This window comes from Varroa destructor, unplaced genomic scaffold, assembly GCF_002443255.2.
Source record: "Varroa destructor unplaced genomic scaffold, Vdes_3.0 BEIS01000001.1, whole genome shotgun sequence".
Lineage (NCBI taxonomy): Eukaryota > Metazoa > Arthropoda > Arachnida > Mesostigmata > Varroidae > Varroa > Varroa destructor.
In genome coordinates, this window is record NW_019211454.1 from 11778760 (window position 1) to 11798965 (window position 20206).

At 38.8% G+C, this 20206-nt stretch overlaps 1 protein-coding gene across 8 annotated transcripts in view; it reads right to left on the minus strand.

Annotated features, from left to right (window-relative positions):
- Positions 1-325: 325 nt before the first annotated feature.
- The window catches only part of LOC111251535 (2-aminomuconic semialdehyde dehydrogenase-like), a 46057-nt gene continuing 26176 nt past the window's right edge, over positions 326-20206 (minus strand). For 5 of the 8 annotated variants that reach the window (XM_086978216.1, XM_086978219.1, XM_086978214.1 and 2 more), the window contains 10 exons: positions 16896-17049; positions 16227-16350; positions 14035-14246; positions 7772-7938; positions 4919-5094; positions 4261-4336; positions 4039-4134; positions 3666-3779; positions 1888-1983; positions 326-563 (listed from right to left, as the gene is read on the minus strand). In XM_086978216.1, the coding sequence (XP_086834342.1) occupies positions 411-563; positions 1888-1983; positions 3666-3779; positions 4039-4134; positions 4261-4336; positions 4919-5094; positions 7772-7938; positions 14035-14246; positions 16227-16350; positions 16896-17049 (1368 nt within the window). In that variant the 3' untranslated portion in view covers positions 326-410. Of the gene's footprint in view, positions 564-1887; positions 1984-3236; positions 3379-3665; positions 3780-4038; positions 4135-4260; positions 4337-4918; positions 5095-7771; positions 7939-14034; positions 14247-16226; positions 16351-16895; positions 17050-18121; positions 18853-20206 lie in introns of those variants that run through there. The other 3 variants (XM_022808200.2, XM_022808190.2, XM_086978217.1) reach the window with 3 other exon arrangements.

Here is a 20206-nt window from a genome sequence, read left to right on the forward strand (position 1 = left end):
TAATTTGAACGAGAAATGAAAGTGCACGCATCCTAGTATGACAGCATTGATGGGATATGCTCAATGGATACGCTGACGTTCTGAATGTGTACAACGTACAGTCCCTTACAAAAAATGGGTCACCCATCACGTATATATATATATATATATTATAAAAAAAGTTGTATAAATATACCTAAAATTAGCCCGATACTTTACATTATTGTACGAAGTATTTTAGTTAAAAAGGAACTAATAGAAAGTATAACACACATAGCTATTACGATTATCATCTAAATTAAGATGTGTGCGTTCTTGTTCAACGGAACAAATAAGTAAAAGGGAATCATCTGTAATTTGTGAGTTTTCTTTATTATCATCGTCTCCATCATCACCTGGAATAACCACTGAGTCCATTTAGTCACTGATATCTACAAGCTGAAATCAACGCAAACAGTTTTGCATTCGGTATAGAACTCACGCGAGGGCTCCGTTCCTTCGCGGCCCAATCCCGACATTTTGGTCCCACCAAATGGCAAATGCAAATGACGAACGAGCCAACAGTTAGCCCAGATAGTGCCCACCTGTAAGAACATGTAGCAAACCGTAGTAAAAATATGTAACTAAATAGGTATTATAGACAAGTGTTTTATAACAATAATAATACCTTTATATATTACGATTGGATGCAAAACAAAAACGATCCAGGCCATATCGGCAAAGTTAGGATAGGGTTTCTTCCTAAAAGCCTGCACACTTTACACACACTGTCCCAAAAAAGCCATTTTTGTTCAACGATCGTGCATCACACTAACTCACACAAACTCTGCTGTACGTAATGGTAATAATAGGAAATTACGCAGAAAAATAAGCGTGCACGAATGAGGATCTATGGTTAGGTAACTGTCTCCAAGCTTTGATGGTAAACGGTGCAGACCATATTTACATGGCTCTGCTGCGACATTATATAACACAGATAAGGACAATCATAAAGGCCTAAAGGATAGAAGCAATGACTCGCTGTTACTTAAATTAATCGATTCTCAAATCCTGGTTACAGCGTTTGAACCTTCTGAGCAAAGCTTTTCATCTTGTCTTTCGTAAAAAGAATAAAAAGATTCTGTTTTGATAACAACTGCGACTACGCTCATCTCATGACAATTATTGTTGAATCCTAGATATGTCTAGCTATCTTTGTTCTTTTCAAACACACCAATACCACGGGATAATCAATAGAGAACCTTCAACATGAGCACCAATGTACTATTAACTATTTTTGGCTATAGCAAATGCGCAGTTATAGTGTACAACAATGGCCCGAGCAAGACTTTGATTCACACTGGCACGTATAAGTGGCTTTTTTTCATATCCATTTTCCTTCCGTCGGAGCTAAACGATAAAAATGAGCCCTTTTACTTTATTATTCCATGTGTAGACAGATCGGGCGTTTTAAAATAAAAGGCTATTAGAGTCTCTTGAAAGGACGGGCATCGTTTTTTTCGCGGTTTTAGCACAGTAGAACGATAGTGGGATTCGTAGGTGCAGAACACTGACTGTTGTCCTTCTGAAAATCCAGCAAATCAAGTAACTAATACCTTTGGGATGAGACGAACGTTGAGTCAGCTAGACTTTGACTCCAGCTAAGGTGGTTATCGTTTGAATTCTACTAATTTAACATTTGATTGAATAGAACTTGTCACTATGTAATAGGCAAACCAAAAAAATGTTTTTCTTTTTGTTTTGCATCTTGGTACTAACATATGACACCTCGGATATATCGCAGCAGGGTTATGCTGTATGTCTGTACCATGTACACAAATTAAAATCGCCGATTCTGCATGCATAGATTATGGTACGCTAGTGAGGTACCACAAAGTTTATGGGAGAAGTAGCTAGAAGGTTACGTACGTCAATGTAATTAACAATGCGGTGAAGTCTGCGCACATCTATTGTCCAAACGCTTGCGCAGAGTCCGTATTGCACTCCATTTACGAGGTCCAGCACCTAACACAAAATGGTGGATATTTAGATCTTTAATGGTAGATCAACTTTTTTCGGTACTTATGCAATAAAAGTCTAGACACAGCATCATACGTTATATATTATTAGGTTTAGCGTTGCATTTAGCTTTTCCCTTAGAGTTTACTCTAGTTTTCGTAAGCCTAACGGAAACGCCAATGACTTTTCCTCAATGAACAAATGTAATCAATGACAAAAACATTAAAAAGAAACTCTTTTTGAATTGATCAGCAGTGAAACCGTTTGTTTCAGTTCTGAATAGGGGCCCTACAGGTACTTTACACTTGTAGATAAACACTAAGGCCTCGAAATCTTCCTAAGACTCCTTTTCAACTATCTGCCTTATGATCTAGCTTCATTGATGTCTTGCAGTTACATTTTGCAGGCGTCTGAGTCGAATACTATTTAGGCTAGTGAGCAGCAACCCAAAGATACAACCATTGTGTATCTACTAAACCATTAATGCAAATAATTGATTGATAAATTGGACAGTCTGTAGCCAACTATTGACACCTCTCACTTTCTATAGTACAAATAGATTTTTTCCTTAGGAGGTCAATCACGTCCTGAGACAACGCTCACACCATGCTGGATCTATAAATTGTAATAATTTTAATAAATAAGTAAAACTGTTGAACGATGAAATTAATGAGATTTACTATTTCATTTCAGTTGGCCCAAATATTTTTACGAAATATAATTCTGTTGTGTTCCACTATGACTCAAAGCTTTGCCAGACATGAGGGGTAATGAATTACCTTTGCTAGTTGCTCATAGACGAAGTTAACTAAATGAGATAATGCAAATATGCTGGTTATGGGTTGAATACGAACCTAGAGTATTATGTAATACAAATACGAAAATATATAGACAAAAAGAGACAGTGATGCATTCTATACGGAAAACAACATCACACAGTCGCATGTAGTTCAAGCCGTAGAAGGCCATATATCTATATGGGCGTAGTCTCAACAGAAAGGTTCGTAGGTGCCGCAAAAGAAAAAATTTCGTCCCCTTCTACTCCTAAGGTTATTCTCCTATATACTAAGCGATTTTTTCAGATATAACTAACAATATTGTACTTATACAACAGCTACTCCATCACCTAACTACTATACAAACACAGCGAAACTTCGATTGACGGAGATTGCAAAGCAAACGTCCACAAGGCCTACTTGTACGATAGAAAATAATAAGCCCGGGGCTGACCCATTTTAGAAACAAATACAATTTACTAGTAGTTGTAATGCATATCGGATGTTGATTTATTTCTTAGGAAGATTTGACGCGATGAATCGAGCAGTTGTATCGAATGATTTCGTTGAAGTGTTTATATACTAAAGAGCGTTATCCTTTTAGAACTTTCGCCATTTTGAGCTCCTATAGGAAACATGATTAATAAGAAAAATCATAATCAATATTTTACGCGGGCGATTCATCTATATTAGCTTCAATGATTTATCATAAGGGCCCTGCAGTGGGACTGTGGGCAAAAAATACGAGAAAAAGGTAGAAATCATATGAATTCTCTAATGGTAAAAAAGGGTAATTAGGTATTCTGAATCTGTTTAGGTAGGATTACCCTAGATTATTAGTTTCCGTTACTCTACTATTATTTTCTATTGAAAGTAATTGGTAAACATTGTGGTACAATGTGTGGTACCTACTTCTTCCTCGTCACTAAATGAGCAGAAGCAGACTACCGGACCGAAGATCTCTTCTTGCATACAGCGCGACGAAGCAGAAAGACCTTCGATAACTGTCGGTAGCACATAGTAACCCTATATATACGCATAAAAGCAAAAATATGATTGTTCCAGTAATTTGTTACAAATGGAAACGTAATACAAATATAGTACACTTTTCAGATTCGTTTCAATTTAACAACACACTATCATCGTTTTTCAAGGCTTCGAATTCAATTATATAATCGGCAACATTTCGAATTACGAGTTCTTTAAATAGTATGGGATATAACCATATAATATATCCGTGACGCAACTAGTGATCTAAAAAGTGCTAAGGCCGTAGTATACATACCAGGCTATGTTGATCGTCCAATCCCGGAACCGGATGTAAGCCCCCGGTTAGAACTGTGCCACCTTCCTCATGCGCTAACTTAATGTAACCACGTACCTGAAACGAGTACAACTCATTATTCATTATAGGTAAGGAAATGCTACAGGCACAATAACTTATTTGTGAGGTTAATTTTGGCCTATTAAACGAGAACAAACAGAAATACATACTCTCAAGGTTTACCTTTTCGAAGTGTTCCTTTGAGATCAAAGCTCCCAAAAATGAATCCCGTTCAGTTGGAGGTCCGACCTTTAAAGCTCTGTAAAATAAAAATTAAGTATTACTTACTTGAGTTATAATTATGAACCAATCTGCTAAAGATTATCTACACAATTATACGTAATATTTTATGTGTGATCAGGTTTTCTTTGTACGAGTAAAGCCCGACTGATAATTTATCTGGAAACAATAAGGTGGTCTCTCGTACAAGACTTCTGATTTTTCATAACGTGTTCAGAAAGTAAGTAGAAGTGGTGGCACGTATATATGCCATTACCATATTAATATGATTACTACGTCAGTTCAAATCTATGACTCATAGAATGTAGTTATGACTCTATGTCTCCTGGTTTTAAAATGTGAATCATATGCCAGATCACAGCCCAGCAGCTACATCTTGACATCGTACTGTGTTGTCTGTTTCTGTCTTTTCTATGCGTTTTTTAAATAAATATGAGTATTAGACTGGTAGAGGTCTATAGAGTCAGGTTGTTAATTACGGTGCTACTTTTTCCTCATAGTAAAACAGGCTAGCAAATACAATCACCTTGCGAACGGCTTATACATAGTATATATTAGATAAGGCACATTTAGATAGATAGAGATATCGATTGGAACTTGCTTGGTCTCCTCAACGAAGTCAGCTAAGAACTCTTTGTAGATACTCTCGTGCACGAACACCCGGCTCGTACACAAACAAATCTCGCCCTGGTTTAAAAAGCACGCGCGCAGAAGGGTTCGCAAGCATTTGGCCCGGTCACAGTCAGGAAACACGATCGCTGCATTTTTACCACCCATCTTCATAAGGACGTGAAGTGTATGCACGCACGCACGCACATGTAAAACGACAAAGGCAATTCCATAACATAGCGGCATAATGTTGTCCTTGACTATTGTTCGTAAATGATTGATGGACCAATATTCAGAACAGGCCTCATGAAAGTATCTCACGCATGACATCTCAAGCAATTGCTATCACAACAGTTAAATCTAAGTGATGCATCGGTATATTCTGCCGGCCTATGGAACTAACGAAGCGTTCAAGGCCATGTACCATACTTCTTGCTAAGAAGAGTTGCAAACAGTCAGTCAGTGTTATATATTAGGATCCAATGTCCAAAGCTGTCTTCAATATTTTTTAGATAGTCCGCTAGCTATTGTACCAGCCTGCCTTCATTCGTGGTGTTTAATAGTTGCCCTCATTAATAGGTCTGAAATTTATTAACACTCCTTAAAACCCGGCTGAATTATACTACTCGTCTGCGTAACAGTTTAAAGTCGACCTGGGGAGAATATTCTGGTTTGCAGCATCTTTAGCGGGGCGTTCGAATCTTTAATAAGCCTATCAGGTAAACAAGTAGTTATTAAACATATTCTGCAGGCGTAGCATTGTAATACACAAAGTTATATAAACGCAAATCTGAAATTCTTGTCGTCGATAGTTTTGCGGCTTTCTAATCGAAGATAAGGAAAAAATATATCTCGATTAAATTTTTTTTCTAACAGGATGCATTCCTCTACGTATATTCGATAAGTACTCATTACATACATAAAAGTACGTGTAGAACCAAAACTCGGCTGCGAAACCACCTGGTACGTATACTATTCAAAGCTAAATATTAAACTTTTACAAGCGACCCTGGTGGACTGTAAAACTAAATAAATTTGAATTCGTTAAGGTAGAATGAAAATGTATGTGGTACAATTACCCCCCTGATTTTTACACGCTTGTTCTAGCGTTTGCTCAAAGGTTACGGTTGCTCAAAGTGAATTGGGAGTGAGGCATTTTTGTTCCCCAATCTCCCTTTTTAGATTATGGAAAACACCGTAATCGCACATAGTTTCGGAGAATAAGAGGTAGAACATTCCTATTTTCAATCCAGAAAATAGTTTTGCCATGGCAATGGGCTGTGGCATTGTCCTCAAGTAACCGGACTGTGTGCTTTCAATTACCGTATTAACAGCCCATGCATCTCCTAAGGAACTCAAAATAACGGGCGTTCTTTTCGGCGAACATCTCATAGTAGTAGATGCCTTTGATGTAGCTTAATGTGAAACGATCAATTTTACGTTTACACCTATTCTACACTGTCATCGAACTCGATTTCTCTCCAGGACTTGGTTCGATTCAATATTTTCAACTGGCCTAAACTCAATTCGCGGGAAACCCATTTATTACTCAGTTTCCGCATTTTCAGTACTTAAATTATAGAATCGTTACACGTTATATGTAAGACTTAGCCGACAGAGCCCTTAAACTTCAAGTTGTGCTTTTGCGAAAAGCTTCTTTGACTGCGGCAATATAGTCTTGTCGTCCTGGTCCCTATGTCTAATCACTTACGTCGTTGATCATAACACTTCAGTATTCGTTCTTGAAACGTTTACACCATCCACGTAATGTACTCCCGTTTGAGGCCATCTTGCTTAACGGTTCAATTATCCTTGATTAACTGCTGTGGCGCTATAGTCTTAAACACTGAACTTCGAAAAAAAAACAAAAAAAAAACACTTCGAAACTAAAAGACGTTCCTTCTTTTGAACTCATTATGGTATCATTATAAAATTTGTCATCCAAATTTTCACAATGCACAATGCAAATTTCTCTTATATATTCTATTGCGTATAATTATTGTATAGTTATAAATAAGCACTCTTTGTAATAAATCAAAACCTATCATATTGACAAATTTTCTAGTCTTCTTACGTAACGTTATACTGAGCCGCTACCTAGAATTTTTTCTCGAAAGAATCGGCACAATCAGTCGTATTCCTATTCTGGGGTCCTAAGCAAATCATATCCGCTTGCAGACTGAAGTTTGCCCAGAATTTCGAGTGTTGAACCACCTGAGGCAATCTCACTGTGTCTTTCTTCCGCTCGATAAAGCGGAGATCTTCTAAACAGGAGCACGCCAACTTACCTTAATACAAGTTCAACCTCAAAACGTCTAGTTCACCCATTAGTCAATCGTTTACAGTATGTGTCCTGCTTTTGCAATTGGACGGATCCGCATCAAGCAAAGGTCATGTTCGTAAAAGTATAAAGTTGTTAGATTTTTGAAGCAATAGCGTACATGACAATTCTTATTGAAGAGAAGAGGAACGCTGGGCGTGTCACTGTAATTTATAACGCTTCAGTCGAGTAATTAAGCATAGGAAATCCAAAAAATTCTATCCTAAAAATAGATGATGAGGACTTTCGTGAATTTTCTAATATGGTGGTAGCACCAAACGCTTACTTATACGTGGGACTTTCGATTACATCGATCCTGTTGAACGACTATTGTAAGGTGGTTGCACCCGATGACGAAAAGTCCTTGCATGTTAATATTCGTTTACAGGGATTAATTCATTTGAAATACGTTTCTGATATTGAACTTTTTTTTTTTTTAATTAAATTTTCGTAATATTAATAGAACACCCAAAAGAAGACTGCGCACGAGCGAAAGTAGCCTTAAAAAAGTAAAACACCATTTACCTCTAGCGAGCACTTCTTTGCCAAGGGAGCGGCTATTTCTGAGATGCGAGTACCTGTCCGAGTGCTCCCCGTGAAAGAAATGGCACGTATTTTTGGATGACTGCAGAGAGCTTCTCCAACAGGGTCGCCTAAGCCGAATACGAAATTGCAGACCCCATTTGGAAGACCTATAAGTACAGAACGAAGCAAATACAATATTGAAGTTACTGTCTTAGCGATCTGATATTTATCAGAGAAATTTGTACTATTATCTCATCGACGGTAAGAACAAACGGTACGTGTTTACCATACTATGTTTCTTTTATAAAATATTCACTTATCTTTTTTATCGCTGCCAATTTAGTGCTTTAAAAAAGATTGACGATAAAACAGACGATCGACGAAGGGCTTAGCAAACATAGGCAAATCAACATTTCTGGCAACAGGAAAAGCCGCACGCAGAATTATACTTCAATAAAGTTTGAAATACCGTGAACTACCTGTTCCAGTGTTCTAGAGCAACTAGCGGACAAAATATTTATTTTAAAACAGGACTGCAAAACGCTCGATAAAAGAACGGAACTACTGCTATGGAGGATATATTGATCTGCGAATATTATTGATTAACTTTAAAGTTAAAGTCGGCCAAAAACCTGACAGTTAAGTTACATGAATGCACACATTAATAATTAGAGGCACCCAATTAGTAGAGCTACAGCCACAAGTAGAATAAGGCCTTCCAAGGTACGGAATAGAATATCATAGTTTTCGATGCAACTCATAAAAACAAGATCTGAGAATCCGTAGCAACGTTACTGCTAAACAGTTCAATAGGATACTTACAGCCATGAACGTAGCAAAATTAAACCATTTACATTAGACCATCCAATATTAAGATAATAATAACGAGAAAAAACATTGCACATAGCCACAACAGGTACCGCCAAATATCCGGTGCTCTAGTGAGGCGAATATAGCACGAACCATAGTCACCAAAAAACAATATGGAACACAGATAGATAGAAACATATACACCGTTTAGATATGCAATGATGCATATGTATATAATTCATTTCACGTCAAATTAGTGTTTTTTTTTTATTAGAAAAAAAAACTACGTTCTACATATGTAACTATGTCCAACTACGACCATGATAATTTAATCTAAGATTAAGTTATCAGATGTATGAAAAACACGGTCTCAAAAAATTCCTCGGTGCCGTCAGCTTCCTTTAGTCAACATTTTGGCCTAAACGTTATCCTTGGTTCAATATGTTGGGCCTGGACAGTTCGGATTTCGTAATTGTAAGGAGAACCCCGGTATTGAAAGCATTATGTATGTATCTTTGTTTTATCGTAAACGAATCCATTTGTATAACGTCGAGGCTATCCCCGCATGAGTGAAGCCTGTAACCTTCCCGCGTCTGTGTCGAAAAAGCTTATTTTAGTTGGTGTGTTCTTTGTAGCTACCAAGGCCTCTGTATACACGCAGTGCGCATCTAAATGTGGAGCAAACTGGCTTCCGTTAAAATGAAAGATATTGGTTTGCTTACTTTGGCCAAATAATGAGCTAATGGAATGGGGCCTAGAAAGGTACAACCTCGTACGTTTTAGAGTCGAAATACCAAACTGAAATAGTTAATATTCAAAGTTAATATTGCACTCCTTTCGGCAATTTTCAATAGAAGATAATCGATACCTTTGATGTCATTTTTCGCATAAAGAATTATCTGCTTTTATATATGTTGCACTACTGTAAAAACTCCATGAATCTGGCCAAACGTCAACAAAGCACAGCCCGATTTTGTATGATATAGATTATGTCATTTTTCTAAACAGGTAGGCGCCTTTTTTTGCTCGGACGAAACCTTTTAGAGTGTTTAAAAATTCTATTTTATACGATTTAACGTGGATTTAACGTGGAGTAGCTTAACGAGCACAAGTGAGCTTTGCTCAGAATCGACAAAAATTCAGTGCTTATGTGTGGCTGGCGATGTTTATGTAGAGACCTCCAAAAAAAAACCGAGAAACTCCAAAAAAGCCGAGGTCTCGTTATGATAGATTGTCTGCTATTTTGGGGATTTTAAGATTCTCGGCAAAGATATGCTTGTTTCCTCGTCACGCTTTGGGGTGGAAAATAGCCGTCTGATGCAGCGCCTACTCAGCCTTCGGTTGCAAGACTTAAAATTTTATTTCTGAACAAGTATCGGCAACTAAGCTACCTAAAAAGTTATGATATTTATTATTTAAAAAGTTATAGTACTGTCGTTTTTTTTTTTGCTCGCGCATATTTCTACATCAGCCGAGATTTTAAACAATGCACATGTGTTTCTATTGAAGACTTGCATAAACCACTTAGTAAGTATTTCGTGGCAAACCTTGATGCGATTTTATTAGGACTCTGATAGACCATAGCTGCAGACAGTTTTCAGAAAAACCCTATGTGGATTGAAAAGACCCATATTTGTTCCACTACCTCTGAGGGGTCGATGCTCGTAACCGGCCACGACCATTAACATAGCTTTAATCTGGTAAACAAGATGTTTACTTTTGATGCTTACTATCATCTATTGTATTGTTTAATATGTACAAAATGTTACCCTTCCGGTCCTCCATTCGAGTCCATTAGGATGAACGGTAGGCGTAGGCTAATGTACAACATAGCATTACTACAAGATATCATGTCGAATTGACTCCATACCTCTACGGACTATACGTATGTATAGGATCTTCTAAGTTCGAATGATTCGAAATAGGCGTAGTGCTTTCATAACCGCTCTAATATAGGGTAATTACAATCTTGTTGCGCAATAAATCAACCAATACTGTTGATGTTTCCCATTTCGACCTATCTATACATCGATTTCGCATATCTTTAGGTCGCTACAGCCAGCCAAGCTGGTGAGACTCTATAAAGCAAATAACGTTCAACGGAGGAACATATGTCGCTTTAATTTATTAAAAACTATTGTATACGGCGACTTTTTGATTGCCCCGTAGGTATGGCTAGATTCTGTTTAGCACCAGCGGTCGTCTTTTCATCATTAATCGGGTATAACTCCAGGGTGAAAAACCTGGCTATAACAGGAATACAGGACAGAAGGCATGCGTCTAGAAAAAAAAAGTTGGCGCTGGACGAAAGTAGAAATGTACGTACGCTAAACGTTAACAGCTATTAACCTACAGGACAATACCCCGGGCTGAACCCTAATGCGCCCTCTAGCGAGCGAAGCCATACAACAATAATACCCGTATCTACTGTCTTATGTTAACATACAAGACGCTGTTTCATTAAGGCTAACAGCGACGTGTTCAATAGGTCCCGGCTCCTAGCGCTTACAAAGGCCGTTCAGCGCCTACGAAACAATACTGTTCTTGCTAACATAGTTACTAACAGTGCAGCCCTCTAATGACATATGTCGGCATCATTTATCACGTGAATCGACGAAAATATCGAGGACGAGTAGCAGCAGGCGGCAGAGGATCAACCTTGAAAGCCCTATGCACAACGGCCCTCGCATTTAGAAATAGGGTAACAGCACTCGGCACGACTATAAGCCCTTTTCGATTGCTTTACGGGGCAGCAGGCACTAGCTGAAACCAGTGAAAAAAAATATTAGTTCAGGCTAGTCCAGTTTAGCTGGGCTACGACACATAACTGATTGTTTTGGTTCATCTCCAAATAGAAAAGCAGGGTGGATCGAACGAGAATTCTACCGTTGCCCCTGACTGAAGCGACGGCAAGTCTGGACTCAAAACAGAGGAGTCGAAGACAACTAAAAGCGAACGAACGGAGCGAAAAACTAAAAAAATAGTAGTCGTTAAAGGCGAACTAGTTTGGTTGACAAAAAAGCAGAACTGCGAACCATGGTATTAGCTAGTCGTAAACATTAGGTGAAACATTTAATGGAGCTTAATGCTACATAATAATGGAATAAATGGTTTAAGCAAATTTTTAGAAATAACGCCGTATATTTTGTGCGATGTAGTCTGCTGTCAGTCCGTCATCCTGACCGCTGCGGCATCGCTCAGAGAACAGCGAACAATTGGTGCCTTGGTCACCATTATGTTCCGTTGCCTTCGGCAAAATCCATCAGCATCGTTTGTAAACGTGCATCTACGAGAAGAACATATACCTCAAAGGCCGGCCTGTCAATAATACAGGGCCGAAGTTACTTTGATGTATCAGATAAGCTCCCCGTGCCAGCAGCCTGTATTGGCCGTTGGCTCAAGAGAATGCATTCTGTTAAGTTTAGCTGATTCGGTAACTTAAGTAATTTGCCCTCGGGCTGCATCTATCCGTAAATATTGCAGGCGGCCGGCCAGACCTACTTTCTTTTGCCTTCTATTTTAGAGGATAGCACGATTGAATGTGGAGCCCAGTTACATGTTCTGAAATACGTAATTTAATATACTCATCTAATTGAGCTATTTTTTTTTCATTTTTAAAGGCTCAACACTTTAGGAACTAACTAAACTAGAAAAAGTAATTTAATACAAATACGGGACTTGGTTATAGTAAATCAGGTCGAAACGGAAATGTGTATTCACTTGGGCATCACGAGCCTTTGGGTCGCCCTTTCCTCATTATTTTCACGAAAATCTAAAACAGCGCCAAAGCTACTAGGCCAAAACATAGTAGGTTTCTGAAGAAGATGTCATCCTTTTACCAGAGGACCTAGCCTAATATGTGGTTTTATATATTTGTAGTCGTAATATTGGTTATGGCCAGTCTTAAAGGCAGGTCGATGAGAGGGAAAAACTCACGTTGGGGGGGGGGTCAATAACGTTGCTGGCCAGGTTTGCATAGGTTGCTCGATACCAACGGTTCAAAAAACTCGTAACATAATAATATTACATATCAATGATTGTTCCATTTATTCCGATTGCTAAATACATTCTCTGTATCCAAGATCAACGTATAGTGCAGTCTTCAGATGTCCACAGAATGTGTTTGGGTATGACATGCACTGCTTACTACCACCACTAATTAAATAATCTAATGAAAGTTCTTGGCCTCATTCACTGTAAGTTGCTGTCATGAACACAACGTTACCCTATGCTGCGCACCCTTCCAATCTCGCTCGAAAAAAAGAAAAAGAAAAATTAGAAATCATCCTACTTCATTCGTCTGACAATTTTACCTCGTAGCTGCCCAACAAGTCTATCCTTGTCGCGTTCGTTACATATGCAAATATCAAGATACAATGTATTTTGTGCGCATAGTATGTGTGATTGTGACGGGTACGGCAGCAGGCATGTCTGTGTCCTGACAACAGCTGACAATGGTGGACAGTCTATGGTATATAGGAGATCCAAACACCTAACGAGAAAGAATTGTTAATATCCGTTGCTAGGTTTTGATAGGCGCTTTTTACTGTCTATAAGGAATGAGCTAGATTAAGCGCACCTCCTACAGCCTAGTCGAGTTGCGTTTCTCGACAGTATCTACTAGGATTAGATAAATATACCAGGAGAACGCCATATGATAACATATAGTAGAATATCAAATCTCAACGATAGAATGTCGTCTTATAGAAAATTCGTATATTTACCATAACAGAATAGCTATTTGAAAGGCATTCTGCGGCTGTCCTTTTCTCGCTTACGTTGAATGTAATAGAACTAGAACTGGTATATTTCGTAAAGGATTGGGTACTGAACACAGTGACGCTTTCTTTTTTCTTTCCTATTCAAGCAATGAGTAAAATTGTATTTGTATGATAGTAACTAAAAGCTGCTAAGATATGGACAATTGAAGTTATGCTTGGTAACGGATACGTCCACAGTTCATGAGTGATTCTAAACGATACAGAATCACTGGACTATTCGGGGACTGTAACATTTGCTTAACGAAATCGTTTTATTTACTTAGTTACCGAACCGCTTTGGTCGGCCTTGGTAGCATTGTTAGTACGATTTCTGTGCCAGTTAGAAGTAACTGCCCTTTCGGTTTGTTAATATAAAATTTTAGCGTAAACGTTGGCTGTTCGAACAATTAAAAAGCCGTTTACACACAAACAAAATTAGAAACCGCACTAAATATGAAGAAAAGATTTCGAAGGAACCCATCATCCTAAGAACCAACGCTTTTTAATTGTGTGATCCATAATCTTTTTCCGAACCTGAACAACTGTCAGTTTCCTCCATAAGCTAGAAATTCATACCTAATGATCCAATGTACTGTAGTCATGTTGGACAAAGGCTTGTTTAACGTGGGCTCCGCTAATGACCTTTAATCGAGTGACAGGTCCTATTACTTAACCTGTTCATTAGATACTCACCTGCCTCGAGAAACAGTTTGGCGAGCATAAAAGTCGTGACAGAGGTTAGCTCCGAAGGTTTGGCAACCACAGCATTACCGTACACGAGAGCTGGCGCAAGCTTAAAGGATAATAGGTACAGAGGCAAATTCCATGGGGTGATGATGCCCACCACACCAACTGGGGAACGACATACGTAGTGAAGAAGTTGCGAACGAGGCTGGGGAACGGCCCTGTTTAAATAGCAAATTTACATTAAACAAGAATAGCAACTGAGACAGTTCAGCAGTGTTTATGAAGCAGATATATCCGTGACACAAGGATAGCTACTATGGGAAAAAAATGCACATTTCAAATGGGCTGAATTCGTGCACTAATTGTCATCCTTGAGATCGTTGAACCGCTGATTCACAGGATACGTGATGCTATTGAGCTAATTACGTGCTTAATGTTGTTTATACCAAGATAAAGCACACTATTTACTGCAGCGGGAAATGCTTATGTCCTTTACTCGAGGCTTATTCTACAAATCTGTGTTACTCCACTTTCCAATGTGTCGTTTGAAGAAGACTCGAAACGTACGTGAGGTGTTAGGAACCCGCTTACCGCACGTGTTTGCCAAATCGGAAAAAAAATCATTCAGCTTCATATGAGAACGGAGTTCGAGAATTTTGCGTACGTCGCAAACAGAAATCAAATCTTTACTAATCATTTCTGTAAACTTTAAAATGTCTTCCGAACGAGGGTAACCTATTCCATATGTAATTGTCATTTGCCAGATAAAGAAAGCGAAACTACTTAGTGACATCTGCAATCTGGCGTTAAGCTTGCCACCACAAAAGGCTGTCCCGTATCGTTTTTGATGCTAAAGGGTAAAGTATCTGATCCGCTAAAGCTTTCGAACTAAAACTAAATTAATACATTATAGACAAGTGTGTAATATTATCTATCGATTTTCGTCGGTTTCTAAGTTTATTACTCGAAACGTTACTCTAAGTGAATCAGTTGCCATCGGCATTGCACCGAGCCATATCAACGTGGCTATCCAGTGTTTCTGATGGGAAACTTACAGCTCCATAATGGATAATACACTACACTGCTATTTACAAAGGGATTCGTATAAACGACGCAAGTTTGAAAAAACATTTGTTCAATAAACAGTCATTGTACACTACAGTTCTATAGGTCTATTAGTTCAACACAAAATCTCAGTAAAATCTGAAAATCTTGTGTTTCAGGCATTTCTAAATTGTTCGTCCACCGACTAAGGTACAAGTCCATCAATTTTAACGTTCGTTTAGCATAACACAATGGCGTTTTCCGTTATAACAAATAAGCAGACAGATCGTCCAAGCATTGACTTGTGTTTTGTTGCTTCGTAGCGTACACAACCCAAATTTCAGAGGAAAATTGATGTAAGTTTCGAAAAGTTGGTGGATCACGGTATCAAAAATAAGCCAATGTGATTAACAAGCACGAACAGTTGATTTAAATCAACTATTTGAACGAAGAGTAGAAAAAAACCAAAGCAAATTTCGGGACATTGTGTCACTATTATATAGCTCTATCCTAAAAATTCGAAATGCGACGAACACGCACCTCGGTCACCTCTTTCGCTTTTCCAGACTATTTGAAAACTGACACAAACAAACCCGTTCTTTTGAGAACATTTCTGAGTGCCCTCGTGAAACGTTGGCGGCCGTTCGTTTTTAAAGGTTTTCCCTTCTCCGACGCTCACATCACAACAGACCTTTCCTCAAAGCTGGCTAGCTGTCATATGTAATGATTCAGAACTTATATACACAATATAGCGGAGCTCGCGTTGATTTGTTTGTCTTCGTCATGGGTTTTAGGCTGTGGCTATCGTAGTGTGTGGGATCATTGTATCATACTAATCGAAAGTTAAAATCGAGATGTTTGACACTTAGCGAATACTTTTTTGGCGCACCGTAGACACAATCCTTTTGAATTTGAAGATTGTTTCGTTTCTTTAAATGCACAATCATTGTCCATTTAAACAATATAATTAATTTATATTTTTCGATCTTATTACGCCGTTGATGTATCTGTAGGAAGAAAATAGTCAAACACTTTCGGAAGTCACTATATGCAGAACTGTGAACTTCTTTCTGTCTTTCCCCAACGTCTAAATCGTGTTCGAGTTATCCAACATGATCACGCCAATAATAACAATAACTCGGCAATCTACCTACAATTCACGATCATTAACAGCATTGTCGGCAAAATGTCTAAAGTTGTGAATAGCTCTAGGAATATCGACATCCTGAGCAAGCCACACGGGCTTTCCCTGATCCCGTGATTCTGCCACAGCAAACTCTGCAAGCAAAAGTGTAAAATAATCATCCTCATTAATAATAATAATAATAATAATAGGGATTACTTAACGTTTTTTGATTAAGTCGTCTTTTCCCATTTAACCTACACGTTTGGGATAAAATAATTTACCATCACTCGCGTCATAGACGTAAATGCAAATGACAACGCCATCTGCGACCATCTACCAACGAAAATAATAAGCCAGTGAAAAAACTGAATTAGATAGAGTATCAAAATATATATTCAATTATTATTATTATAGTATTCCGTAGTAAAGTAAATTTATATTTACTTCGCTTAACTTGTGATATCCTCAAGGGTCCCAGATAGCGGAATACGTCGTCCAATGGAAACAATTCACTAAGGAAAGCTATCTAAAATACCTGCCACTTACATTATTACGATCAAAATAATACGTCTATGTATAACGTGAGTTTTTCGCAGAAACACAGCTAACGAGCAAATGAAATATCCTCAAGAACTGATGGGTACGGATATGGGCATTGGACGTCCTAAAGTTACACATAACATTTTCTCATTTATACCTTCGAGACGTTCTTCGAGAAGATCGGCAACTCGCCTTAGCACAGCGGCTCGTTCTGATACCGTTTTACGTTGCCATAAAGGCTGTGCGCGCTGTGCCACCGCAACCGCCGTCCAAACGTCTTTACAGGTAGAGCTTGCAACCTTCGAATATACCTTAGAACACGAAGGATATTTGACGTCAGCGATCTAGTGAGATGCGCGCCATATATTCAAATAATTACACTGTATAGGAAGCGCTAGACAATGCATGCATAGCTAAGCGACTTGCAGACCCATGCAAACTGGATAAACTGACAACATAATTCGGCTTATTTCTTTTCATGAATCATAACCCTCTCTGTTTTAATGCTATTCCCTTCTTGCCTAACTGCAGTAGGTTTGCGCGTCGAATAAACCTTAAAAAAATTATGGTTTTCATAGGTTCGACAAGCAATAACCGGATTTAGTGGCGGCTAAATGAAAGAGAAATATAGTTCTTCTTTACCGACTATATAAACAAGCAGATCTTGCGCATATCAAAGTGTACGACACGTGGCACTGCCAATTTCTTCTTATATACAGGGTAAAAATGCCTCGTATACATCCGGCATTCGGGATTGCACCATAGTCTTTTTCATAGGGCAAACGTGGGAAGACAGCCTAGCCTGGAATGGTAATGGTGAAGCACAGCCGGTACTGCGTCACGATCATATTCTGCTCTGCAATGGTCTTATCCTGGGCTGTGAAAAAAACGGGACCCTGTAGCCAGCTGTCTATTCCAACTATGACAAGCTCTGGATGACGCCAGGCCTCTTTCGACTGTAGCAGCGATACGGTGTTCCTGGCTATTCTCTACCTGTCTAAATGCACGTTAGCAAGACCAAGAGCAATGTTGATCCTCCTAAGACTGCAGAAGTCGTGATAATGTAACAAACTGCGCGCGTACAGTGCACGGGTACTGTGTACCCAATATATGTTCAATTTGGCAGTTTATAAAGAAATCTAGAAAAGTATCGGTTACATCGTATGTATATGAATCATCGCAAACGCAAAAGCGGTCTGAAAAATAGCAACAAAACAACTAAATTGGATCCTTTAAGCTAAAAGCAGCGATACAGCAAAACAGATGAACACAGAATCTCCTCCGCATATTCAACGTAAGTAAATGCTACCTTAAGCCGTAAACTTTTTTTTACCTGACCATACTAACCTTAATTTCTCAATGGTAAGCTATCTCCAGACTTACTTGACCAGTAGCCGGATCAACGTTGTCCAAATACTCCTGAGTAGGCTCAAATTTTCCATCGATGAAATTATTGACCACAAACATAGTATCAACACGAGCGTTCTCAGTAATAAAGATGCAAAGCTCGTTTTTGGGTAACTCGCACCTGTCTATGATGCTTCCTTCGATTAGATAAATTATGTCTATGCTTGAAAACTAACTGACTATATTAATAAGGTGTTTATTTTATTTAATGTCAAGATACACGTCTCAAACACTTCGAGGTATTTCCTTAAAGACGTTTCGTTTAGTGGAGATAGTTAGGTATGAAATTGTTTTTTAACGTTTAGTTCATTCACTGGTTACCGTGTTATCCGCCTCAATGACCTGGCAATCTCGGCGGCCGCTTTACAATCCTAGCCAAGGCCTATTCTGGTGCGTCTTCGAATTCTGCACTGGGCGATAGTTATTCCAATTAGCACTCTAAGACTAAGGAATAACCATTACGCCATCCGCTAACACGTCTCGGTTTGTGGAGGAGAATCTGTCTACTTGTTCTGGTTTAGAACGATTATTTTTCGATAAACTATGCAGTCTATGTTCATTGTAACCTATTTATGACGGGTAGTGCCAGCTCTGCCAGCATCACTGATTGGCCTTTTAGTATATATGGGCATGTGCGAGTGCCAGTCGAAAGAGAAGCATCAGTTAAGACTAACTTGCAGTACTAGCGTAACTTTTCGATGCGCTAGTCCACAAAATAACGGAATCTTACGACGTAACAGTACATAATAAAATAGAATAGCTTTCTATAGGACAACAGAAGGCAGCAGTATCGTAAATAATTTCCACGAGAACCGTGTCGGTCCTTTACACCCACAAAGGCCCAATACCCGACCAACCTATACTAATGGTCTTGCTTAAGCGGTGAGATTGCCTTCTGCCTTATCTTTGTCATCACTTTTTTGCTAAACAAGAACTCCCGCTAATAGATGACCAAGCCAGAGGCCGTCAGCAGTGCACGCTCGGATAGAGAGAGGCTTTTTACAGCTTTCCAACACGTCTGTGTTAAGCCAAGGTAAACTACAGCTTAGAACAACACTGAGTAAGTGACGTAGGCCTGCTTATATATAGGTTCATTGCGTAGGGCCTTAAAACTAAAGACATCATCGCTTTTCCGGATATTCCCCAGGACGAACAGACGATACGTATATCAAAAATGAGCTGAAACTTGGACATGTCCACTGTTGAGATAGTGTGCAAATTCTTAACAGTAAGCTGACGAATTTTACTACATGAACAAGAGCTACCTGCCGAGGCGATAGTCACACACAGAATCTTTTTGTATACTTAATCATTCTCAGAAAATAGTAAAAATGTATTAAAATTTGTGCGAAAACATGATCTAGCGAACGCTTCAGTCATCTATATATAGTGAAACAAATTTTCGCCTCATGGTGAAGTCACTTGATCAATACATATCCTGAAAAATATAACTTCCGTTGAGTTAGAGGAATGGGCTACTTTGACAGGTACCGTAGCTTCTGAAAGCCTAACAGATATTTCCTCGACAGCAGACTCCAGCGTAACTTGATGGTTTATGCGTTTTTTTTTTTTATCCAATCCAATCATGTCTTCCATCGGAACTTCTAAAAGAATTTGCTTACACACTGAGAGTTGTTTTATATACAGAATCATTTAGATGTAGATGACGTAGCAAGAAAAGGCAATATTGATTTCCACAACCTATCCTGGTTGAACCACCATCAATAGCCTCGACATCTAGATTCAGCTAATCTACTTGGGTAGGGTCCATAGATAACACTACTGCCAGTTTGGCATATCGAGTTCGAACCTGCGGATATCCACAAACTTTTTGAAGGTGGGCTTAAATCACGGTCCGTTTATAACATGGGCAGGTCCAGCCAAAATGATGCTGAATGTCACGCTTTTTGTTGAGGCAGGGGGCACACTGACACCATCTCAGCAGGATAGGTTAAGAAGCCGCCCTATATTGTGATAATAGAGCTGAACTACAAATGATGCTTGGTAGGTGATTAATTTCATACGTGCTAAACGTTTTTAGACACGAATTTCTGAAAATTG